Genomic DNA, 24,065 nt, shown 5'->3' with positions numbered 1-24,065 from the left:
GAACAGCGCTTTTTGGCACAATTATTCATCACCTCCCAGTTCTTGCAGGATCGATCTGTGCTGTGGGAACAAGTAGTGTGCTACAGGGAGGACAGTGTGTTGGTGGCACTTCCCTTCCCGTGCTTTACCTGCTCTGCTGTGTCCAAACGCTCTTTTCCAGTGTAGTAGCTATTGCTTTTGCTTTATGTGTGTGTGCATCTCTCCCCTCCGAGAGTGTCGGTCCCTGCTTGTTGTTGGCCTCTGCCTGTGTTTGTCTTCCCTGTTGTCTTGCTGTCTTTGTGTGTTTCTAACTGACCGTGCTATCTCTGTCTGTCTCTATCTCAGCTTGACGCGGACGACGAAGCAGCGGTACGCACACCTTTCCTTTCATTGGGTCTGTCCTCATTAGCCGCCTCTCTTTCATTGTTCTTGAGGGTGGCATACACTGCAGCTAGTGCAGCAGTGGAAGCCTGGGCACTGTTCATCTCTGTCAGAGCACCCTTGGGTGTGCGTCTGTGTGTATTGCACTGACAGGCAGCAGGGAACGTGTGCCTGGGCTCTGGGGAAGGGGGTTGCTTTCCTGTACTGCAGCAGACTGGCTGTGCGCTGTTTGTGACTCCGTGAGTGCACTCTCCTGGGGGTTGTGAAAAACGTGGTGGCCTGGTCTGGAAGACCAGGTCAGGGGTGCTTGTTCTGCTCTGCCAGAATGGTGGCGTTCAGCAGATTTCTGGGCTGTTGCGGTGGCGTGAGCTCTTGTGGCTGCAGGGGGCTGAGTAAGGAGGTGGGTTGCATGGCGAAACCTGCTATTGCAGAGGAGTGTTTTCCCTAGAGAGGTGTAGAAAGAGGAGAAAAGGGCCAGTGATCTGGTCCTGCCCCAGCCCCTGCAGCCTGGGAAGAGGGTGGGGACGTGTAGGCTTCCCCGTGCCACTGGGAATGAGCTTAGGTCTGGGAAAAAAATTGTATTGGAGAAGAAGCAATGAGACTGTGCCCAGTCTGTCCATCCCCAGCGCTCCTACCAGGAGCCATCAGGGCCTGCTCACGCTGCCTGGATGAGGCACCCTGTCTGATGGGAGAGGCTGCAGAGCTGGTGCTGCTCCTTTGCCTGGCAGTGCTGGCTGGACATGGTGCAGGAGAGCTGTTCCCCTCTGGTAGCGAGGTCCTGGAGAGCCCTTGTGTGCTGTGTCACAGTGCGGGTCTCGGGGCTTGCTGCCGCCTTCTGCCAGCTGTCAAGGAATTGCTAGTGCTGGCTGGGACTGCCAGCTGTTTCAGCAGGTCTCATTCCTCCCCTTAGCCCGTGGCCCCAGCCAAGCACGCGATGTGTGTTGTTAACAGGGTCTTCTTCCCTCTTCCCGCAGCAGCCTTGCTCCAGCTGTGCTGCCATGAGGCCGTGTGCTGTGGTAGGACATGCTGCCCCGTTGGGTACAAGGGTTGTGCCAAGGGCACAGTCGCCCTGGCCCTGTGCACCGGGGGGATTCAGGCTGCTGCTGGCTTGGAGAGACAGCGGGGCAGCTGGCTTGCCTGGATGCTTGTGCTCACCCCTTGCTTGGGTGGACGCCCCGTGACCAGGTCTGTTTTCTCTTGCAGAGGACGATCTCTCTGGGAGCAGGGGACAGGCAGGTGATCCAGACACCCATCAATGACTCGCTTCCCGTCAGCAGCTGCAGTGTGGCCCTGCTCTTCCGCCAGCTTGGTGAGACTTCTCCCCACGCCTCCTTCTCACCGGGTCCGGTGCCAAAGCCAGCTGGCTGAGTCCTGAGCTGGAGTTCCCTGCACGTCTCTTCCCACCACACTCCTGAGCCTGGCTTGTCAGCTCAGGGCTCTCTTCCAGCTGCAGCCACCTCAGACTGAACCCTCCCCAGTCCTGCTTGCCTTCCCTTTCCCAGGAGGGCAGGACACTGGCAGCTTGGGCACAAGACGTGCAGCCAGATCTCATAAGAAACAGCCTGGGTGGCAGGAAGGAGTGCCCAGAGGTGTGCTGCTGTTAGCCTTGTGCCTGTGATTAAAGGACACGGGCAGCTCAGGAGGGCTGCTGAATGTCTCTCAGGAGAGGGGCTTCCTTGGGGGAGGGTGTACCTGGGTGACCCAGAAGCGGCTTTTTGGGAGGATTTTTAACTCCTCTGTTGTGTGGAATGTGGAGATGGGGAGTGGGATCCAGCTCGGGTGGGGTTTAGTGGTCTCTGGTGGGGTGCGAGAGGGGAACCCTCATTTCTGAGTGCTCTTCTCTCCCTTTCTCCCCAGGCATCACCAATGTGCTGTATCTCTTCTGTGCAGCGCTTACTGAACACAAGATCCTGTTTCTCTCCAGCAGTTACCAGAGGCTGACGGATGCCTGCCGGGCTCTCCTTGCGCTTATGTTCCCCCTCAAGTACAGGTAAGGGAACCCCACTGCTCCTTGAGCCCCTCAGCCCTCTGATGGTAACGTAGAAGCAGCTAGGGCCTGCTGAGCCCGTCCTTGCTCCCCCTTCCTTCATGCCCTCGCTGCCTCCTGGTTTCATAGCTAGTATGACTGGTAACTAGCCATGTTTTGGGCACTGCCACTGAAGGGGCAGGTGAATGCCCACAGGTCTCAGCTGTGCTGAAAGCCCCTTTCTTGAAGCCTTTGGCGTGCACAGCAATGTGATTCCAGAGTTTGTCCACAGCAGCGAAGGGGTGTGAAGCTTCCCAGCCCTGCCTCCCTCCTCTCTAGGGTAAGACCAGGGCTCTAGCACTGGAAGCAGGGAGTGAGGTATTACCAGCAGTGTCTGTAGCTCCAGGAGCTGCTGGCATGCACTGTTCCTAGTCGTGGCAACTCTTGACAGAGGGAAGCAAGCCTGTCAGGTGAGGCCAGAGGTGCTTATCTCTCCAGAATCTGTCCCCTTTCCCTTCTCTCAGCTGCACTGCAGCCTGTGCAGAGCACAGAGCACCAGTGCACCGCTTCTGCTGGCAGCCCTCTGTCCCAGTCCTGGGCACAAAGTCTCGCTGAATGCAGGGGCTGGACACCAAGAGGCTTCCAGAAAGCCGTGGTGCAAATTCTGCCCTCCCTAGAAAGGGGCATGCACATACAGGGCTTTTGTTAAGGTGCCGGCGGTGGTGGCCAAGCCGCTGTGGTGACTTCTGCGGGATGGCTGGCACCCTGCTCACCCCAGCCCTGGGGAGCTGGGAGCTGGTGATGCTGTTGACCCACGGGGCCCAGCTGGGGAGGAGGACTCTGGCTCGCAGACTGGCTGCCACTGGGGCTGTTTGCACATCTCCCAAGTAGGACAGTTGAGATAGACAGGCCATTGTTGCTGCCAGCTCCTGTCGCACTGTTTCCACGCTGGCCTGCCATACCCCCAGGCTGCAGAAAGGCTATTTGTATTCCAAAGAAAGCTTTCTTTTGGAGTTAAATTGCTCTGCTGGAAACCTCTCCCTCAGTCAGACTTAGATTATAACTCCAGGGCCAGAGAATGATCATGGTCAGTGTCCACAAGCCTTCAGAAACCTTGCACAGCTGTAGGGCATGTACTGTCTGAAGGGCTGAGAGTGCTAGGAGAAAGCCTGCCTTCCTGGGGACATAGTCACCCTACAAGCTCTGGAGGGGGATAATCAGCTGGTGTCAAGGATGGTGCTTGGGTAGAGCACAAGGCTCGACTGGCTACAGTGATGCTCTTTTTTGGTTGCAGTTTCACGTACGTGCCCATCTTGCCTGCACAGCTCCTTGAGGTACTGAGCACGCCAACACCCTTCATTATTGGAGTACACTCCATCTTCCAGTCGGAGACGCAGGAGCTGGTGAGATGCCATGTACTCCGTCCCTTGTTCCGGGAGCAGAAGCGGTCCAAGAAAGAAGCAGGGGTCGTGTGCCAGCAGTCTCAGATAGCAGCAAACGTTGTCCTGAGGGTGCCTGTGGCAGCAGGCTGAGCACGCCGGCTCGCACAGGCTCTGCTTGTTCAGGCCAGCCAGCCCGGGCTGTGGTCCAAAAGTGCCGCACAAGCCAAGCAGGGCTGGCTGGGCCACGCGCCGTCGGGGCTTTGCGCTGCAGAGCCTGCACACGAACGGCTGGGGTTAACCAAGGATTTGATTTTGAAACTCGGCTGGCAGCGCTGGTCCAAGAGGCTGTGTTGGCGCTTCAGACTTCAGTTCAGAAACTGAATTAAATCAAAGCATAATGAGTCTGATGTAAATTGAAACAAGCTTTCATGCAGCCTTCTGAACAAACTGCAGCATGCCACTTTAGTTAAGCAGCATGGCCTCTGTGTTGGGCCGGGGTCAGTGTTTGACACCTCACCCAGGCTGATAAGGTGCCAAGGAGTGTGATGCCATGAAGTTGGGGCAGGTGCCTGCTGAGCAAAGCTGCATCCCTCTCCTGCCAGGTTATCCTCCCCCTGCCGCCTTCGTTGCAGGGAGTGATGGGATCCCTTTATAGCTTGTGTATTGGCAAATTCTTGTGTTTGGTAACAATGGGTAAGACAAAATAACTACTGAGGGCTGGAGTGCTCACAGAAGATGGAAAGGAGACATTCACTGCTCCTAAGCCCTCCTCTCCTGAGCTGGGCTTACCCCCTCGCTAGCTCTCTGTCGCCCCACGGGAGGTGGTGGGGAGGGTGTCAGAAAGCCTGGCTTTGTCTCATGCCTGTCCTGCCACTTCCAGCTGGATGTTGTTATCGCAGACCTCGATGGTGGGACGGTGAATGTCCCTGAGTGTGTACATATCTCCCTGCTCCCTGAACCTTTACTCCAGCAGACCCGGGAAGCCCTCTCCATGGTAAGTGCTGCAGCCTTTCCCCTGTCTGCAGGGTGCAAACACCTTGGGAATGACACACATTTCCAAGGGGAGCTGGGAATGGAGCAGCAGGGACTCCTCTGAGGGCAGAGGTCCATATTTTGGGGTCCTGCTGACCATGTCACAGGAGACCTTTCCTGATCCTGGTGTGTGGCAGTGCTGGCAGGGGGATTCTTCTGCCAAAGATTTCTGGGAATCGGGCCGCTGGCTCCCAGCCTGTGGGCAGGAAGCAGCTGCAGCCCCGAAGCTTTTCTGGCTGCTCGCATGTTCCCAGAGACCGCTGGCCACGCGAGAGCGTGCCCAGGACAGCCGCGCCAAACAAATGCTGCATGCCTCAGCTTCTGCTCCTCAACTGTGGCTGGGGGGAGCCGGAGGGGGCTGGTTCTGTTGCAGCCCTGCTGTGCTGAGCCCCCGGCCCTCCGATGGCATACAGCAGAGCTGGAGAGGCTCCCCCTTCCCCACTGCCCTCAGCCCACCGAGCTGCACCCGGGGTCCGTGCTCTGGGCAGCGGGGCTTCATGAGGAAGGATCAGGCCTTGAGGCTTCCATTGTGTGACAGTGTTTTCTGATACCTAGTGGTTCCAGCCCTGTAGGTTTGGTTCCAAGGCCCTTGGACCTTTTCTGTGGGTATTTTTGGGTCTCTGGGGAATGCTGCTTTGCTTTTTCCAGCTGTGAAGGTAGAGACCCCCTGGGCCAGGGCCTGAGCATGCTTTATGCCTTGTCTGTGCAGGTCTTGGACCCAGAGCTGGAGGTGGCAGATCTCGCATTCCCCCCTTCAACGATTTCTGCTTCTTCTCTCAAAATGCAGGTGAGTGGAGCGGTGAGGAAGGGGGACCCTTCTTGTGAGGCTGCCGTCCATGCTGGACACCCTGTTTTTTGGGCATGGAGCGGACAGGCACAATTTCAGGCCCGTCTCCATCTCGGTGTTGCTGAAGTTAAGAGGCAAAGCACAATGGCAAAAGGCAAAGCCATGGCCTGGAAGCCATCAGTGCCTTTTCAGTAGCTGGCCCATGGTCAGGGGCTACCAGGTTTACTGCCGCGCTGGAGCAGTGGTTGGAGGCAGACACCGAACGTTTGGGCACTTCAGCAAACCCTGGGGCTGCGAGAGCTCCCTTTCCTCTGTGTGCAGTGTTGGAGATGCGGTGAAGGGGAGGCAGAACACTGAATCCAGCTTCCCGTGTCCCTTTTTGCCTGGAATCTCTGCTGAGTTTCCTGCCCAGCTCAGCAGATGCTGACCCTGACACATGGTTTGATCCCCCCCCCCACCTCCGTGCTGGGTGTAAACTCCTGCCCCGGTGAGCTGGCTTGTCTGTACTCTCTGCTTGACCAAGCAGGCTGTGACCACGCTGTCCTTCCCTCTTTGCAGGATAAGGAGATCCGTGCTGTCTTCCTCCGCTTGTTCGCACAGCTGCTTCAGGGCTATCGTTGGTGTCTGCACATTATCCGCATCCATCCTGAGCCGGTCATCCGATTCCATAAGGTGAGGCGCCAGCACGGGCACAGGCACACGCGTGCAGGAGCTGACAGGCACCTCTGGCACGCTGAGTCTGCCAGCCTGGCTCTTGTCTGAGCAGGGGAGGCAGCTCCTGGATGGAAAAACAGCTGCTGCTGGGAGCGGTGTGATGGGGAAGAGAGGAAGCCTTTGGGGCCTGGCCAGCGAGGGAGGGCAGGGAGCGTGTTTCTGCAGTGACTCGTCTCTGTCTGCTCTACGGCCTCCTGTCCACGTGGCAGAATTATTTTTCAAACTGTCCTGTGGAGTAACTCTTGACCAAGTGAGTTGAGAGGAGGTTGGGATGAACTGATCTAATGAAGAGGTTTGCACAAATACAGCTGTATGTAGAAGACAGTTCTGTGTTTCCAGTGGGTGACCTCTCCTACATCAATCCTGGGTCCACCTGCATCCCTTGTTTGTCCTTGACCATCCTGAGGTCTTGCGGGTCAGATAGCACTTCCCTGTTTACGCCCGTGTGTGGTCAGAAGCACTGCAGCTGGCGTCCCATGTGCCTCGGTGTCAAGCAGCCTTTGAGGCTCACAGAAGGTGTCCCTCATGGCCTGGCCTGGAACTGGGGATTTTCTTAAGATCTGGGGAGAGGAAGGAGGCAGGGCCTGCCTTCCCTGGCGCTTCTGGGCTGTTAGCTGTACCAGAAAGGCTGGCAGGGCAAGGAGAGCAGGGAAAACCTTGAAGTGTTTGGGCATCCATGGAGGAGACCTAACGCAAGAGAAGGCAACAGATGGGGCGTGAGAGCAGAGGAACTTGAGCGTGGCAGCTTGGTGTGGCCACGTCACGCAGCCATGCCCTCCCCGCTGCACGCTCGAGGTCGCTGAGGATGGGCAGGCAGGAACCTTCCTGCTGCCTGCACCTTCCTGCTCTGCCCAGCCCACCGTGAGGTCAAGGGGGTAACACCTTGTACCTGCAAAAGCGTGCCAGGAGAGTGGATGCGAGCGTGTACACACCATGGGCGGCCTGGGCTCGTGCATCACCAGTGCTGCTCTGTGCTGTAAAATGTGCTTTGGCCTCTGACATTTAAAGTCAGCAGCATGTTTATAAAGGTTTTAGCCATATTTTTATGCTCAATAAAGATTCCCAGCAGGTGCCCGACAAAGATTCTGTAGTTCCATAAAATCATAAATGTGCAGTAAACATGAGAAAATGCCCTTTCATAAAACTGCTATAAAGTGAATCAAGTATAATGAACTTCCATTTCATAAAATATTCTCTGCAGCAACAGTATGCAGTACAAAATAGGCTGAATTTCATTCATTTAGCTGCTTTGGCCACAGCAACATCTGTGCCTCTCTCGCAGCGGGTTTAGGGACACGGGACTCAGCAGTCTGTGTTCTGGTGCAGTGCCCATGGCTCCAGCATGGAGGGGGCTCCATGGCTGGTCCAGTTCCTTCGCAGAGAGGTGAGGAGGGCAAGCGTAGGTGGCATGGTGGCCTGGAGGTCCCTAGTGTCGTTGGGGCTGTGGGTGAGCGGACCCTGCTGTAGCACCAGTCCCAGTCAGTGAGTTGGTGTGTAGTGAGCGGGCGAGGGTGTTTGGAGGAGCAAAAATTGTTCCCCACTGGCTGCTCCTGCAGGCACGTAGTGAGCCGTAGCCAGTGGTTCTTGGGTGGGATGAGCTCCCACGCTCATCTGCCAAGGGGAGAGTCCTAAGGGCTTTCTGCAGACACAGGAAACCTGGTGCTTCGGGCTCCCTTTGTGGTGCTGGTGAGAGGCTCCTTCAAAGCTGTGTTTGGGGAAGAGGTGGGGTGAACAAGTGTTGTTCTGGATGAGGTCCTCGCCACAGCTGCCAGAAGGAGCCTGCAGCAGCTGTGTCCCTGCTTCCCCTGGGGTGCACACTGGGGCTGATGCTGGCTTGCCACCAAGCATGTCCTGCTGAAAACGTATCTCTGCTGTGAGCCAGAGGCGCATGTTTCGTGTCCCTGCACCTGCATGGGATGGGGACAGAGGTGACGTGGTCCCAATGCCGCATGGGCACCTGTCCTTTGCTGCAGTAATGGTGTCATCTACTCTGCCACATCAGCCAGGATCACTGATGCCTGGACAGTGCTGCTGACGGTGTGCACTCTCCCTTCTTCCAGGCAGCCTTCCTTGGGCAGAGGGGGCTGACGGAGGATGACTTCCTCACCAAGGTGCTGGAGGGCATGGCGTTTGCTGGCTTCGTGACTGAGCGGGGGGCCCCGTACCGCTCGATCGACCTGTTTGATGAGGTAAGTGGCAGTTTGGCAGCAGCAGCCCCCTGCCCGGCTGTCCCATGTGTCCTTGCTCCACTCAGTTCCCCCTGCCCCTCGAGGGACTGAGCCGGGGATCTGCTGTGACACTCTGGCTGTAGCATTGCACCCAGGGATGGAGCCGGGGTATGGGAAGGGTGGCCAGATCCTGTCCAGCAGGCAGCTTCTCCTCTCACCCATCTCTTCTCCCAGCTTGTGGCTTATGAAGTGAAGCGTATGCGTGCAGAAGAGGGGAACAAGCAGAAAATACTGCGGCACATCAAGGAGCTGGCAGAAAAACTTTACAAAAACGTGAGTCCTGGAGGTCTGAGTGCAGGAGGGGGAAGCTGCTCGGAAGGGAGTACAGGACAGGGAGAGCCTGGGTCGGAGCCCCGGTTGGTCTGTCCTCCTTCCATAAGCTCTTACTGGAACTGACGCTTGCAGTGCATGATCCTGTCCCCATGCACTGTCACGTGTGGCAGGGTACCTGCTGATGGGCCCAGAAGTGTCTGGCCTGCTGTGAGCCACTCCCAGAAGTGAGATTCCTCGGTTTCAGGTGGTCTGGGCATTAGGCACTCCATGCCTTTGCTCTGGAGCAGCCACTGTGCTTGTTGTCTGATCCAGGGTGGGCCAGCAAAGGTCTTCTGAAAGGAGAGCAGCACCTGTGGGGCCTTCAGCTGTCTCAGGACAGAGCTCCTGAGTGGTGCTTTGCTTGCTGCTGTGTTCAGGGCCAAAGTGAGCTGTCCATGCAGCTCCTGGGAGCAGAATGTGCCAGTACTGCTGCCCAGACAGCCTGCCCTCAGGGCTGCAGGTTTCTGGAGGCTGTAAATACCTGCTGGGAGAGTGTTCGGCCTCAGAGCAGCAGAGGTTGCTGAAGGATGCCTCACTGGGGCTCCTGCCCTGGGAGGTGCGTGATGGCTGCATGCTTGAAAAGAAACTGTCTTTGCTGTGGCAGGAGAACCCCTACCCCGCAGTGACCATGCACAAGGTGCAGAAGCCCACGGAAGGCTGTCACCTGCGCCTCCACCAGAAGCCTTTTCCCCGTTTGGATGAGGGGACAGTGCAGTGGATCATTGACCAGGCCACTGCCAAGCTGCAGACGGCTCCTCCTGCTGTGAAGGCGGAAAAGAAATGCATGGTGCCATCAGGACCCCCCATCGGTATGTGTGCACAGAGGGCCTTTCCATGCAGTGAGAAACCCTGCTCAGGACGAGCTTTACCATGGTGTTGCTGGCTCCATTTCACAATACAGCATGTCCAAGGGTGCTGTGTGAGCAAAACGTGCCCTGGAGAAGCAGCAGCACTGTCCCCATTAGCTTCTGCTCCTTGGGCTGCTTAGAGCTCCCTTGAGTCTTATCAGCCAGCATGAGGGGATGGCTGAAGACCCCATAGTATTCTTCCAGCATGAGCCATTGGAAACCAGAGCCTTGCCCATGCAGAGCAGGGGAGGGGGGCACCCATCTCTCCCCACCCAGGGGTGAAAGTCCTGCCCTGATTGAATTAACAGATGATTCTCTCCCCAGCTGCCATCATGGAGCGCAATGGCAATGCCCTGGCCAACAGTGCCCGTCGCCTGGAGGTCGTCAGGAACTGCATCTCTTATGTCTTTGAGAACAAGATGTTAGAAGCCAAAAAGGTGAGGGGGGCTTCTGAGGGCTGGTGGTTGAGGGGAGGAGGGAGAGGGTTGCTCTGCCTCTCCTCTATGGCAGACTGGCGAGGACATTCCCTGCCCATGTCCAGATCTCTGCTGACCAGCTCTGTTCCCGTATGTTCACATGTTCCCCTCTCAGCTCTGTTTCTCCATGTTGTGTCCGTGGGCTTTTGGCCGATTGCTCCACTGCACCAGCTTAGCGCTATTTCTGCATCTCCCAGTGCCCCCCAGGGTCTGTCCTGTGGAGATAACTGGGCTGGGGTCCTCCCTGGCCTTGCTGAGCAGGGACCTCCCAGGTCAGACATGGGGTTTTGCTCTGGTTTGCCTCCATGTCCAAGTGTGGATGAGCTGTCTTTAAACACCCTGGTGTCAGCCAACACAGCTGGAATGTGAAGCCCCTCTTGTGCCTCCTTGTTGTGGGCTGCCTTTGAACTCATTGTCTGACCAGAGCTCCGCTGGGCCCCGTCCTTCTACTCAATGACAACTTCTTTCCTCTGCAGTTATTCCCTGCTGTACTGCGTGCCATGAAGGGCCGAGCAGCCAGGCACTGCCTGACCCAGGAGCTGAACCTGCATGTGCAGCAGAACCGGGCAGTGCTGGATCACCAGCAGTTTGATTTCATAATCCGCATGATGAACTGCTGTTTGCAGGTAGGAGAGGGCTGGGGAGAGCATGTTTCTTAGGAAGGAGCTTGTCTCCCCTTGTGGGAGACAGCATGGTGCAGGGATTGGAGTGGGTCTGAAGCGTCTTGCAGTGAATCCTCTTGTAACCTCTGCTCTGTTCCCCAGGACTGCACTGCCATGGATGAGCATGGGATTGCAGCCGCTCTCTTGCCACTGGTCACCGCTTTCTGCCGAGTGAGTATCCTGACCCCCTGTGCAGCCCTCGCCGACTCAGAACTCCTTGGAGGCTGCAGAGGCTGGCAGGCTGAAGGACTGAGAGCCAGCCTTGCAGCCAGGCTGAAGGCATATTGTCCCCTTGGTGATTCTCAGAGTACAGGGTCCTGCCTAGTAGCTTCCAACCACTTGCAAGCTTGGCCAGGCTGGCTGTGCCATTCTCTGGGCCCAAGGCTCCCGAGATGGCTGGAGCACCTCTTGGGAAGGGTGCTCAGAAACTTGGGCTGCTCGGTAGAGCCAGCTTGATCTGTTGGTCAAGCTGGGCTGAGATAAGATTCTGCCTCCCATAAAGCATCTGTAGCATGAGGCCCCGTGGGGCTCTGGGTGGGTGCTGGGCAAATCTGAGAAGAGTTTGCAGGGAATGCTTGGAGGAGCTCTGATGCAAGTGTCCCTCCTGCCTGCCCAAGGGTATGTTGCCTTTCCCAGCAACAGGCTAGAGCAAGGGTTACCTGGAGAGGAGAGCTTTGCACAAAGGCCATGTTTGTATGAAACTCTTTTCCACCTTCTGCTTCCTCAGAAACTGAGCCCGGGCATCACGCAGTTTGCCTACAGCTGTGTGCAGGAGCATGTGGTGTGGACCAACATCCAGTTCTGGGAGGCCATGTTCTACTGCGATGTGCAGAACCACATCCGAGCCTTGTACCTGGACAACAACGAGGAGAACCACACGGATGAGGTGAGGAGGTGACAACAGTGCCAGTGTCCCTGGAGGGCTGCTGTGCAGAAGCAGCTCTCCCCATAGGTCCATGGGCTGATAAGGATGCTGAACCAGCCTGAGGGACTGCATCCTGGTTCTGGGAGATTCCTGTGGGAACAGTGGGGTGAAGGCTGGCAGGTCTCCTGTCCATGCAGATGCCTGACATCTCCTTCTGACTCCTTCAGGAGAACACAGAGGGCCCACAGGAAGCCAAGTCTGCCCTGGAGATAGCATCAGAGCAGCTGAGGCTCTGGCCCACCATGAGCCGAGAGAAACAGCAGGAGCTGATCCAGAAGGAGGAGAGCACTGTTTTCAGCCAGGCCATCCACTATGCCAACCGCATGAGCTACCTGCTGCTGCCTCTCGACACCAGCAAGAACCGCCTGCTACGCAGCTCTGGGCTGGGCGACGTGGAGAGCGTCAGCAACAGCTTTGTCACCAACAGGTAAGCAGGGCTGGAAAGCTTGGCAGGGGCGTGCTGCAGGGACACCAGAGCAACCTGAGCTGGGGATGGGAGCTCCTTGGTGCGGTATATGGGGCGTCTGGATCATTCAGCTGCCATCAGGATTGATGCAGGTTGCAGTGCCCAGGGGTGTTTCATATCAAGAGTGGAAGCTCTCCTGGCTTCATATCAAGAGTAGAAACTCTCTTGGGCTCTGCCTGGTGTGGGTTACAGCAGAGGAGAGATGTTCTGGGTTAATAACTCTTCCCTACTCCTGTACGGCAGCATTGCTGGCAGCGTGGCTGAGAGCTATGACACAGAAAGTGGATTTGAGGATGCAGAGAGTTCCGATGTGGCCAACTACGTGGTGCGATTCATCAACCGCTTTGTGGACAAAGTCTGCACGGAGAGTGGAGTCACCAATGAGCACCTCAAGGGGCTGCATGTCATGATCCCTGGTAATAAGACTTGCAGCAGTGCTGGGGAATGGGCAGCCATGTGGTCTCGCTGGGGATCCTGCCAGATCAGCTCAGGGGTCTGCTCAAGAGGTGGTTCTGCAAGAAGCAGTGGGAAGGCCAAGAGAAGGCACACAGAGTGCTGCAGGGCAGGCTGGCAGCCTGCTGGGTGGTGTGTAGGGCAGGACTTTGCTCCCAGTCTCTAACTTCACGTTTGTCCGCAGATATTGTGCAGATGCACATAGAGACACTGGATGCCGTGCACAGGGAGAGCAAGAGGCTTCCTCCCATCCAGAAGGTATGGACCCAGCCAGTGGGGTGAAGGTTCTGGTGCTGTGTGGGGCTATCAGTTCCCCTTCCGCAGTCTGCATGGGCCTTAACTTCTGTTGTACATCCCTGTAGCCAAAGCTGCTGCGCCCTAACCTGTTGGTGGGTGAGGAGTGTGTGATGGAAGGGCTCCGTGTGTACCTCATGCCTGATGGACGGGAAGAAGCTGCTGGAGGGAATATTGGTGGTCCACCTCTCCTCCCCGCAGAAGGAGCCATCTTCCTCACCACTTACCGCATCATCTTCAAAGGCACTCCCACAGACCCTCTGGGTAAGAGTCTTGTGTGCACCGCATCTTCTGTCTTCAGGGTTTGGTAATGCCTGGGGAGGAGGTGGCCAGTAGCTCTCCTGGAGCAGTGGCTGCAGCTCACCTTGCTGCAGGAGTTGCTGATAAGGGCCTCGAGTGGTTGCCTTGGGTGAGTGACCAGCCAGCACTAGGCTTTGCTGGGGGCTGCTGCAACCACCACAAGCTTGATGGTTGCTCCCAGTACTACAAAGGAGGTGCTTGCTCTTGCTGTCCAGCTTTGGTAGATGATAAATTACTCATGCACATCCTAGGCATCATCTACAAGTTGCCATGGGCTGGCTGTCGTATGTCTAGCCTGTTTCTGGCTGCTTTAATCCTATGGGACTCTCTTGTGCTGGGCTGAGGATGTGGCTAACCTATTCCCATGCTTGTGCCCAGTGGGGGAGCAGGTGGTGATCCGATCCTTCCCCATCGCCTCACTGACCAAAGAGAAGAAGATCAATATCCAGGCCCAGGTGGATCAGTTCATCCAGGAGGGCTTGCAGCTGCGCTCGTGCACATTCCAGGTGAGATCATGTGGGGCTGTGGGCTGCTCCTTTGTGTTGCACTGCCTCAGCTAAGGAGCACATTGCTGGTGGGACCCAGCAGGTACGTGGCCATGGCTGGTACCATCCCTTGGGATGAAGCACTCACTGCCCGGGCTGACATGGTTTAGGGGTAGTGTTCCTGAGGGGACCAAAGACAACCTCTGTAGCAGGTGACAGTGCACCTGAAGGGATGGAACCAGAGGCCCCCTTGCAGAGGAAGGGGTAGACTGGTCCATAGAATCACAGAATGGTTTGGGTTGGAAAGGACCTTAAAGACCATCTAGTTCCAACCACCCTGCCATGGGCAGGGACACCTTCCACTAGACCAGGTTGCTCAAAGCCCCATCCAACCTGACCTTGAATGTTTCCAGGGATGGGGCGTCTACCACCGCTCTGGGCAACCTGTTCCCGTGCCTCACCACCCTCACAGTGAAGAACTTCTTCCTTACATCTAATCTAAATCTGCCCTCTTTTGGTTTAAAGCCATTACCTCTTGTCCTATCACTACATGCCCTTATGAAAAGTCCCTCTCCAGCTTTCTTGTAGGCCCCCTTTAGGTACTGGAAGGCTGCTAGAAGGTCTCCCCAGAGCCTTCTCTTCTCCAGGCTGAACAACCTGTCCTCATAGGGAAGGTGCTCCAGTCACAGTCCTGTTGTACACAGGAGCAACTTCTTGCTTGTTAGCTTGGGGCTCCTTTCCAACTGCTCCAGTGGCTGCTGGAGCCCTGAGAAGGTGTGAGATGTCCCCACACAGTGCCCTGGGAGGTGGTTCTGCAAAACCTTGTAGCAGGTCTTGGGGGAGAGAAATACAGCAGGGAGAGATGTCACAATGTGAGTAGTCATTCAGCATTTTACATCTTTGAGAGATTTGTGGAGGTAGAGCAATGCTGGGAGGAGAGCACTTAAAATGTCCTGTCTACTCCTTCCTGCCCATCTTGCGTGCTCAGGGCTGCAATGACCGGGCTCTGGGGACATTACAGGAGCAGTGGTGCCAGGTACGGAGCGGTGTCAAGGAGGAAGGGATATGGGACAGAGTAACTGGCACGGAGGGGCAGACAGGGCAGCCTCCCAGCCTGGCTTGTGCCCATTGTGGTCCCTGCTCCTGATTGGCATCTGAGCTCTGCCCTGTGCTGTAGGAAGAGCCCTTCCCAGTCCCCTGGCCCAGCAGTGCTGAGCATGCCGTGACCAACCCTTCAGCCTGCTCTCTGCTCTTCATGCAGTTGCTGAAGATTGCCTTCGATGAGGAGGTGGCTTCAGACAGCGCTGAGGTCTTCAGGAAGCACCTGCACAAGCTGCGCTACCCCCAGCACGTGCGTGGCACCTTCGCCTTCACCGTGGGCCAGTCACCCAAGCAAGCCATGCAGCCCAAGGCCAAGGAGAAGAACCCCTCGCTCAGGTACCTGTGCTGTGGGGAGAACAGCATGTGCGATGCGCTTGACCCTTTCAGGCACTGCAGGGCTTCTCCTCTCCCTCCTCCAGTCCACCCAGCAAAGAGCTGCTGAGCAGGGGTCACTCAAGAAGAGCTGGGGCATGGATTCCTGAGCTGGAGGTCAGGGTCCCTGAGCCTACCTTGCTCAGACCTCTCCATGCACAGGACCTCCATTTGTCTTTGGAGGGGGGACATGCTGCATGTCTGGCAGTGGTCTCTCAGCCCCATGCAGAGGATCGGTCAAACTTGGGAAACGGGGTGTTTGCTTCAGTGGCATTCCCTGCCCTGTTGCCCAGGCCAAAACAGCGCAAGCCCCGAGGAGGCATCTCACGGGAGAGGTTCCAGTGGGCACGAGAGAGCAGTCTCTGCTGTGCCGGAGGATGGGAAGTGCTGCGGGGCAGTGGCAAAGCTCTGCGTGTGGTGCTGACCTGTGGCCAGACCCTGCTCCTGCGCTCGTTGGCTAGGTTAAGCAGTGCTGTAGCGCTGGGGTCTGGTTGCTGCTGTGTTCACGCTTGGTGTGCCCTGGAGTCTAAGCGTCTCTCCCGTGTGTTTGTGACGCAGCTCCCAGCAGGTGACCGATATGTTCCAGGGCCTGACAGTGGGGGTCATGTCCCTCGGGCACCTTGGCCATTCAACCACGTAAGATGCCTTCACCCTGGGCGGGAGCTTGCGAGGTGGCATTGGCTCAGGCTGCAGCCTTCACTGCTCCCAGGGTTTCTTCTCACCTGCTCTGCATGTGACCTGGGCTGTGGGCTTGTCACTTGGGGAATGCCCTTTTCCAGGCGGCTGGTCTGACGTTCAGGTTTGGGGTTTGTGCTCTCACCATCGCAGCACCGTGGCCTTTGGCAGCAGTTGGTCAGTCATCCTAGTTCTCCATGTGGCAGTCTGGTGGATCCCAGGACATGCTGAGGGAGCTGTGCCTATACCACTAACCTCCAGAGACCTCTAGAGCTGCTGGGCCCAGCTCCGGGCCTGGGCACAGTCTCAGCGGTCTGTCCGAACTTGTGAAATATACTTTGTCACCCTCTTCCAAGTCTGCTTCCAGTGCTCCACACTATCTGCAGATCTTGTTTCTGTGGTTAGAAAGCCCTCCCGTTCCTAGCCTCCGTACCCATGCATTTGTTCTCAGGACAGCTTTCTCCCTCAGTCCTAAGGCTTTCCTGCCCTTAGTAAATGTAGGGAGCAGTTGGATTCCCTCACTGTCTGCTTTGCAAAGCAGAACAAGGCACCTCCTCGTCTCACTTTGGCCCCTGTCTTGATAAGGTGAATTTCTAGAAATCTTTGCACCAGTGTAGCTCTTACCCTGGGTTGGACGTGGCCCCTTCCCTGGCTGATGTGAGATGTAAATCTCCTTTATTTGCTCCCCTTTGAGCCCAGGGGCTCACTGGGACAGTGATGAGCACGAGGTCCTGCGTGTGGGCAGGCCATTCCTGCCTTCAGGAATTCCTGCTTTCTGGAACTCCGTCGTGCAGAGCCTGTTCTGACCATGCAGCCTAATCACCCGTGGGTTTCGGAAGGTTTCCTCCCTTCTCTGCTTTCCCCGGGCTGCCCTCAGGACCGGCCGAGCCCAGCTCTCCCTGGCCCTTACGTGGCATTGAGCAGGTCACTTTCCGCAAGCTGCCTCCCCTCTGCCAAGGGAGGAGCAGCCCTGTGTCCAGGCTGGGCTAGCAACGTCCCTGCAGTGGATCCCCTGGCCCCTGCCATGAGCTGGAGCCCACCTCCTCTGGGGAAGAGCCAGATCGATGCCTGCGGGAGCTCCGATGCGGAGGTGATGGCGTTAGAGCCTGGGACAAGGCTGGTGTCCCCTTGGATCGGGAGACTGGGATACCTGCTCAGCCTGGCTATGCCATCCAGCCTCCCCAGGCACCCCAGTCCCCCCAGGGGAAGGCAAGTGCTGTAGGCTCTGCCTCTGGCTTGGTGCCCTCCTACAGCTGAGGAGCCAGCTCCTCCCTGCCAGGGAGCTAGCAGGTGACATCTCCCCTCTTGTGGTGACAGTGACTTTGACCCCGCGCCTGTAGCCGGTGGTGAGCGATGCTCCTGTCTCTGCTTTGCTCTCGGTGTGACTGAGTGTTGGTGTCTCTAACCCTTCAGGGGCTGCTCTTCTGGCCGCGCTGGGCTGTGGTCATGTACGTGTGGGAGGTGGTGTCAGCTGGCCTCAACCTCTTCTCTGGTTCCAGGACACTCTCCAAAAACCTGGTGAAAAATGCCAAGAAAACAATCGGCCGCCAGTACGTGACGCGAAAGAAATACACACCGCCCACGTGGGAGCAGCGGAGCAGCCAGCACTTCCCAGAGGACAACGAGGATGAGATCTCAGGTTGGGAGCACCCTGAGCAGGGAAGGGAGGCTGTGGGGAGTGGGGTGTTTGCTGGCGCAAGAGCATCTTCCAGCTGGGAGAGGTCTCAGCTGTCAGGACCACACACAGGCGTGGGAGCTTCTCTGGTGCAGAGGATTGCTGCCACGGTCGCGTCTCCCAGTGTTTGACGGTCCACCAGCTCTCATCTGCTGGTGGTGGCCAGTCAGCAGCTAAATGTACTTCCAATACCTAGTGAGCCCTGTGGAGAGGAGGGAGTCTTTGGTCTGCGGCCACAGCTCCTCAGATAAAGTCACAGATCTAAGCTGCAGCAAGGCAGGTTAGGTTAGACATGAGAAGAGCTTGACTGGTTTGAGAGTAACAAGGGACTGGAAGGGACAGGAGTCCTCCGTGTTGAAGATTACAACCTTCCCAGGTGGGAAAGCCTGTCAGAGAAGACATGGTGGGTGGGATTTAGGGTTTCAGTGGGGAGCAGTGTCTGCGGGGAGCAGTCCCTCCTGCTGCATGTGGGGCTGATCTGGCAGACTGGACATGGCTGATTTTGGATCTTTCCTTCTGTTCACTGTGATACTTTGGATTCTGCTCCTTTCGTTTGCTCCCCAGTTTGTTTGCAGCGCTTTTCAGCTCGAGGTCTGCCGCAAACATTACAAGCCTCCACTGTGTCCATCATTTAAGTTATTAACAAAAACACCAGCTGCGTTCAGGCCCAGAAGAGATGCCTTTGAGGTCTGTTGTTGTTTTCCAGTTCTGACATTAGGAAATGCGTTAGGAGCATTAGGAAAGCTGCCTGTGGAGGGCAGACACCAAGGGTTGTGTCCGCCTGAGACTGATTTTTGCCTGGATGGAAGTGTCCTGGGCTGAAAGCCTCGCTGGAGCCAAGGTCTTGCCCATGTTGCCCCGCTCTCCCAGGAGGTTGCTCTCCTCTGAGAGAGGAGGTGAGACCAGTGTGATGGAGCAGCACTGAACAGATCTGTGGTGGGCTGTTCCTCGTCTCTCAGTGGTATCAAGCGATGTGAAAGCACTAAAAACATCTGCTCCAACGTCAGTACCCAGGCAGCTGACTTTTCTTTGTGCTTTTAACCTCACAAATAAGGGTTCTCGCCCCAAAGCCCAGTGCCCAGCCCTTTCGACGGGGCAGCTGAGCTCTCCCGTTTCAGGTGAAGGTGGTGGGAGGGAGCTCTTGCCCTGCCCTGCCCTGTCTCTGCTGGGTTGGGAAATGTCTCCAGCTCAGCCGTCTCCTCCAGCTGCATGTGGGACGCTGTGTCCGTGCTGAGGGTGGTCCCAGACTGCCCTTTGTCTCCGTAGTGTCTGAAGAGATGGACAGAAGCACTTTGACCCCCACCACCACCATCAAACCTTCGGACAAGATGACCATCAACCACCTGGTGGAGCGAGCCTGCTGCCGCGACTACCAGCGGATGGGGCTGGGCACCCTCAGCAGTAGTCTCACCCGCTCCAAGAACGAGCCCTTCCGCATCTCCACCGTGAACCGCATGTACGCCATTTGCCGGAGGTGAGCCTCAGCAGGGCCGTGGCTGAGGAGGGGGGACTGCAGGCTTAGGAGAGGACAGCAGGGGTCTTTCCTGGTTTGTGGGAGCTGGAGGGGAGGGGGCCTCGTGCTGCGCCCTGCTGCGCTCTGCAGAGCCTCTGCTCTCTCCTGCAGCTACCCCGGGCTGCTCATCGTGCCACAGAGCATCCAGGACAACACGATCCAGCGGATCTCCCGCTGCTACCGCCAGAACCGCTTCCCTGTGGTGTGCTGGCGAAACTCCCGCACCAAGGCCGTGCTGCTGCGCTCGGGGGGGCTGCACGGCAAGGGAGTCGTGGGCCTCTTCAAGTCCCAGAACGCACCCACCGCAGGTGCCCGTCCCCTCTACCCCTGGGCAGTGCCCACGCCAGGAGTGGGCTGCAGACCCCTCCTCGGGTCTCGTGCCGGTGGCAGAGTGGTGATGCTCGTGGCTCTGCTCCTAGGACCCTCGCAGACGGACTCCACCAGTTTGGAGCAGGAGAAGTACCTGCAGGCCGTGATCAACTCCATGCCGCACTACGCCGATGCCAGTGGGCGCAACACGCTCAGTGGCTTCACGTCTGCGCACATGAGCAGCTCAGGTGAGGAGCTCGGTCGCAGGCGGCAGCGCAGCAGGGATGCAGGAGGGCTCATGCTCGTATGCGTGGGGCCCCAGCCACAGGTCATGCTGTCCGTCCCAGAGCCCGGGCAGCCAGGTGAGCTGCTGTCCCTGGTCTCCCACATCAGAGGAGGCAGCAGAGCCTTTCCAGCATGCTCTCCAGAGCTCCCAGCTCCAGCTTGGTCCTCTGTGGCTGGTGGTGGGGATGGGTTTTGGGAAACCCGGTGGCCCTGGACCTGCGAGCACTGGGAGCCCCAGACTGTGCTCAGATCCAGGTGCTCACTGGGGACCGGGTGGGGACAGACCCCACCAGCTGAGATCTCAGCACCGTCTGCACCCCAGCGCAGCGGGCAGCGGTTCTCGGGGTCTGTCGCAGGAAACCTCGGTAAGTCTCTGCCCCCCTTGCTCTCCGAGCAGCCTGCCCTTTCCTGCCGGGGCAGAGCTGCCTGTTGCTGTCCTGTCACGCTCCGGTGTCATTTATCCTCTGTCCCAGCCATTCCACCCCATCATAGCTGCAGAGGTGACTGGGGGCCAGAGGGACTGTAGGGGAATCCAGCCAGGACTCCCTGCAGCCCGGGGAGGAGAGGACTTTCCGAAAGTCCCTCCGAGGCCTCTCCCCTGGTGTGGGGGGACATGCCCGGAGCTGTGACTGAAGGAGGGAGGGTCAGACCAGCAGTACGGGGGGCAGAGGAGTGACCCAGTGTGGTGGCAAGGGAGCTGCAGAGCAGGGGACTGCCGGGCTGTGGCAGTGCCTGGGTGATGCCCCCGCGGTGCAAAGTGCCTGGGGCAGGACCGGTGCAGAACTGCGGGAGGGTCAAGCCCCCGCTCGCACTGCGGCACCAGCTGCTTTTTTGCTGTGGCTCCAGCTGGAAGGTGTTTCCCGCATGCTGGCCTCCTGGTCCCAGCCCCGGGCTCTCCTGCTTGCTGCCGCTTTCTCTCTCTGGCCCCTTCCCCTCCCTCCTGAGCAGTTGTGGGGAGGCAAGGCGGGAGGGCCCCTCTGGAGCGGCACAGTGAGGCCGAGAGCTGACATTTTGTTGGTGCTACAGATTTCTCCGACAAGAGACAGCCTAAGCTGGGATCGCTCATGAAGCAGGTGATGGGAGGGAAGGACGATGGGCCCGGTACTATTAGCCGCGGAGGTGAGGACGTGCGAGTGAACGCTGCCTCGTGGGGGCCTCACAAAGGCCCCCCCGGCTCGGAGCAGCTGTTGTAGAGTAGATGCTTCCCCTTTGCTCCCCCCGAGCTCTCTGCCGTGGGGCAGCTTCAGGGAGGGAGGGAGGGACGGACCTGCTGCAGCACCCCAAAGCCATCTCGTTCATTCCACTCATTGCTCCAGTCTCTCTGTCCGGGTCCCCGGGCGCCTCTTCCCGCCTGGCCCGCGCGATCCGTGGGTCCGCATCGGTGCCCTTGCTGAGGTTGCTTTCGTCCTGTGCTCTCAGGGCTCGGTCACAGAGCTAGGGTCATCACTCTCTCCACCCCCAAGTGCGTGTCGGCGAAGGGCCGCGAGACGCCCCGAGGTACGGTACCGCCGGCCGCCTAACCACCACCCGGGTGCTAACCTGACCGACTGACACCCCCCCCCCCACACACACTCCTACCCTTCACACAACTAATGCCCCAGTAACACCCCACCTCAGCCCGCTAACGAACGCCTCCACCGAGCATGTCGCTGGCTTGGTCCAGCTCGCGGTGCCAGCGGTAAGTACCGGGCCTGTCCCCAGCTGATCCCGCAACGTCCTCTCAGGTTTGCTTTAGGCTCCTTGCGCATCTGCTGGTGCTTGGGTGGTGGTGGTGGTGGCCAGGGACAGGGTCTGGCTGGTGGGGAAGGGGCAGGTCCTGGTGGTGCGGGCACAGGCGTGGGGCGGGAGCGCGGTGTGGCTGCGCAGGTGATGGGACGCGGAGCCACTGGGGTTGGTCTCCGTATCCACCAGGAAGGCAATCCTACAGCACCCAGCAAGGAGAAGGAGCAAAAGCAAACCTGGTTCCCAGCACTTTCCCGGCATGTGCTCCCAGGGCGCTGGGCTGCGGGGTGGCAGCAGCTCGGCCGTTGCTTTCGTGGCGAGCTGCTCGCCCCTGTGCCAGCCCGGCGGGGGGGGATGCGGATGCCAGCGCAGCCCGTGAGCCAGCTGGGCACCCCCAGCCTGACTCCTGACTGTCTTGCAGGCAAGTGGGGCAGCATCCGAGCCAGTGGGCGCATGAGCAGCTATGCCCTGAACATGGAGATCGGGTCGCGCCTGGCTGGGAAGGACCTGCTGGGTGCCCAGCACAACGGTACGCCCTCGGAGGCCAGCTTTCTGCGCCAGCACCGGGCCTCGCTCTACATCATTGGGGACAAGTCACAGCTGAAGGTAACCCTGATGTCTGGCAGCAGCCTCCTCAGGGCGAGCGGGGCGGTGGGTCTGCTCAGGATGTCTCTCTGGACCGCGCTGATTCTCTCCTCCCTCAGGGGGTGAAACCGGACCCGCTGCAGCACTGGGAGGTGGTTCCCATCGAGGTGTTCGACGTGCGGCAGGTGAAGGCCAGCTTCAAGAAGCTGATGAAGGCCTGCGTGCCTGGCTGCCCCTCCAATGACCCCAGCGTCGCCTACTTGCGGTCCCTGGAGGAGTCTGAGTGGCTGTCCCAGGTCAGTTGTCGCCCAAAACTTGGAGGGGCCGTGGTCGGTCCCCATGGTAGGAGTCTTCACTGTTGTTGGCCGTCACTCAAGGGCATGTGCTCTTACCTCCTGGCCAAGTGAGAATGGAGGGTCCAGGTGCCCTCTCTAGAGCATCACTGTGGCACAGAGTGGGGGACACTAAGGGAGCAAGGTTGGTATGAGAGACAAGGATAAAATAGTCCAGAGTACTGCTCTGTGGTGCTGGACACAAGAGCTGCGAGTGTCTGGAGCAGCTGCTGGCTGGGGAAGCAGAGCAGGACCTGCAGGATGGCTGAATGCTATAAAGGGCTTGGTACAAGGCAGTGTCAGCAGTAGCCAGGGTGACCCAGGTCGCTGCTGTGCTGTAGGACTGGTCCCAGTGTGGAGCTGCTGTGGGACTGGACCCTCTGGCTGCTGGAGGGTGCGAGGGGCCCACAGCTCTGCTTATGGTGTGGTGGTTCTGCCCTACTGGCCTTGCTGTTGCAGACAAAGGGTGCTGCACAGTGAACACGGGGGTCATGTATTGTGGCCCTGCATAAGCCCTGTGCTCTGCTTCGTTTGGCTCACCTGCTTCCAGGAGAAAGGGTCACTTCACAAGACGTCCAGCAGATGAGTTTCCTGCACTCTAGTAACTCTTGGCCCTTATGTTGGCAGATCCATAAGATACTGCAGATTTCGGTGTTGGTGGTGGAGCTTCTGGACACGGGCTCCTCTGTGCTGGTCAGCCTGGAGGATGGCTGGGATATCACCACGCAGGTAGGAGCCCTACAGCTTCCGAACGTGACGGCTGCCTGTGGCCATCTCCCCACGAGCATCTTGAGCCCGCCTGTCCCTGCAGGTGGTCTCCTTGGTGCAGCTGCTGTCGGACCCCTATTACCGGACGCTGGAGGGCTTCCGCCTGCTCGTGGAGAAGGAGTGGCTGTCCTTCGGGCACCGCTTCAGCCACCGCGGAGCCCAGACCCTCGCCGGCCAGAGCAGTGGTTTTGCCCCCATCTTCCTGCAGTTCCTGGACTGCGTACATCAGGTGAGCGTCAAGCATGCCGGCTGCCGGCTCTGCGCCGGCTGGGTCTCCCTGAGCACCGGGGCTGGCTGGCTCCTTTGTGCAGCAGGAAACGAGTCCAGAGCCAGCCTGCAGTTTGTGGGTCCCGGGAGGTCTCACCTGTGCTGCTCCTTGCAGATCCACCTGCAGTTCCCCATGGAGTTTGAGTTCAGCCAGTACTACCTGAAGTTCCTCAGCTACCACTACATTTCCAACCGTTTCCGGACGTTCCTGCTGGACTCTGACTACGAGCGCATCGAGCTGGGTGAGGACAGTGTGCAAGGCCCACAGCGGATGGCAGCCCAGTGCTTTGCCCCAAATAATGCCCCTTCCCCTCTCTCTTCTCCGCAGGACTCCTTTACGAGGAGAAGGGTGAGCGGAAGAGCCAGCAGGTCTACAAGTCCATCTGGGATTACATCGACCGGCTCAACAAGAAAGCCCCCATCTTCTTCAACTACATGTATGCCCCTGAGGATGGGGAGGTGAGAGCTCTGCTCCTGCCCTTGGGTCAGCCCAGCCCAGCTGACCCTTGTGCGCTGCAGAGGGCTCAGACGAGGCTTTCCAGGGGCACCCCTGTGTCTCCTTACCCGTGTGTGGCCAAACGAGCAGCCGCTTGTCAGCTAGACCATGGCGTTTGCCCACCTGAGTGATCTTGCCCAGCTGTGGCACCGGAGCCCTGGGGAGGGTGCCTGCTGCCTCGGGGGACATGAGCAGAGTCAGGTCCCTGAGAACTGTGTCCCCGGAGGGCAGTCGGGCAGGGATGTAGGTGAGGCTGCAGAGGGGAGATCCTGCGC

At 58.2% G+C, this 24,065-nt stretch overlaps 1 protein-coding gene across 4 annotated transcripts in view; it reads left to right on the top strand.

The window, feature by feature from the left end:
• The window catches only part of SBF1 (SET binding factor 1), a 60,360-nt gene that overhangs the window by 33,116 nt on the left and 3,179 nt on the right, over positions 1 to 24,065 (top strand). The window contains exons 7-37 of one of the 4 annotated variants that reach the window (XM_010566040.1): positions 1,564 to 1,669; positions 2,218 to 2,350; positions 3,621 to 3,729; positions 4,589 to 4,702; positions 5,450 to 5,527; positions 6,086 to 6,199; positions 8,302 to 8,430; positions 8,644 to 8,742; positions 9,386 to 9,590; positions 9,954 to 10,066; positions 10,582 to 10,731; positions 10,870 to 10,938; positions 11,495 to 11,653; positions 11,860 to 12,119; positions 12,402 to 12,574; positions 12,796 to 12,869; positions 12,974 to 13,169; positions 13,584 to 13,711; positions 14,952 to 15,127; positions 17,338 to 17,477; positions 18,780 to 18,987; positions 19,138 to 19,334; positions 19,446 to 19,583; positions 20,647 to 20,739; positions 21,040 to 21,117; positions 21,764 to 21,948; positions 22,047 to 22,223; positions 22,887 to 22,988; positions 23,071 to 23,256; positions 23,410 to 23,536; positions 23,623 to 23,753. In XM_010566040.1, coding sequence (XP_010564342.1) covers positions 1,564 to 1,669; positions 2,218 to 2,350; positions 3,621 to 3,729; positions 4,589 to 4,702; positions 5,450 to 5,527; positions 6,086 to 6,199; positions 8,302 to 8,430; positions 8,644 to 8,742; positions 9,386 to 9,590; positions 9,954 to 10,066; positions 10,582 to 10,731; positions 10,870 to 10,938; positions 11,495 to 11,653; positions 11,860 to 12,119; positions 12,402 to 12,574; positions 12,796 to 12,869; positions 12,974 to 13,169; positions 13,584 to 13,711; positions 14,952 to 15,127; positions 17,338 to 17,477; positions 18,780 to 18,987; positions 19,138 to 19,334; positions 19,446 to 19,583; positions 20,647 to 20,739; positions 21,040 to 21,117; positions 21,764 to 21,948; positions 22,047 to 22,223; positions 22,887 to 22,988; positions 23,071 to 23,256; positions 23,410 to 23,536; positions 23,623 to 23,753 — 4,347 coding nt within the window. The remainder of the gene's footprint in view (positions 1 to 1,563; positions 1,670 to 2,217; positions 2,351 to 3,620; positions 3,730 to 4,588; positions 4,703 to 5,449; positions 5,528 to 6,085; positions 6,200 to 8,301; positions 8,431 to 8,643; positions 8,743 to 9,385; positions 9,591 to 9,953; positions 10,067 to 10,581; positions 10,732 to 10,869; positions 10,939 to 11,494; positions 11,654 to 11,859; positions 12,120 to 12,401; positions 12,575 to 12,795; positions 12,870 to 12,973; positions 13,170 to 13,583; positions 13,712 to 14,951; positions 15,128 to 17,337; positions 17,478 to 18,779; positions 18,988 to 19,137; positions 19,335 to 19,445; positions 19,584 to 20,646; positions 20,740 to 21,039; positions 21,118 to 21,763; positions 21,949 to 22,046; positions 22,224 to 22,886; positions 22,989 to 23,070; positions 23,257 to 23,409; positions 23,537 to 23,622; positions 23,754 to 24,065) is intronic. The other 3 variants (XM_010566042.1, XM_010566041.1, XM_010566043.1) reach the window with 3 other exon arrangements.

This window comes from Haliaeetus leucocephalus, unplaced genomic scaffold (genome assembly GCF_000737465.1).
Source record: "Haliaeetus leucocephalus isolate CR32 unplaced genomic scaffold, Haliaeetus_leucocephalus-4.0 Scaffold202, whole genome shotgun sequence".
In the NCBI taxonomy this organism is placed as follows: domain Eukaryota; kingdom Metazoa; phylum Chordata; class Aves; order Accipitriformes; family Accipitridae; genus Haliaeetus; species Haliaeetus leucocephalus.
Note: the sequence above shows the minus strand (reverse complement) of the source record. Positions and strands in the feature narration are given on the sequence as shown.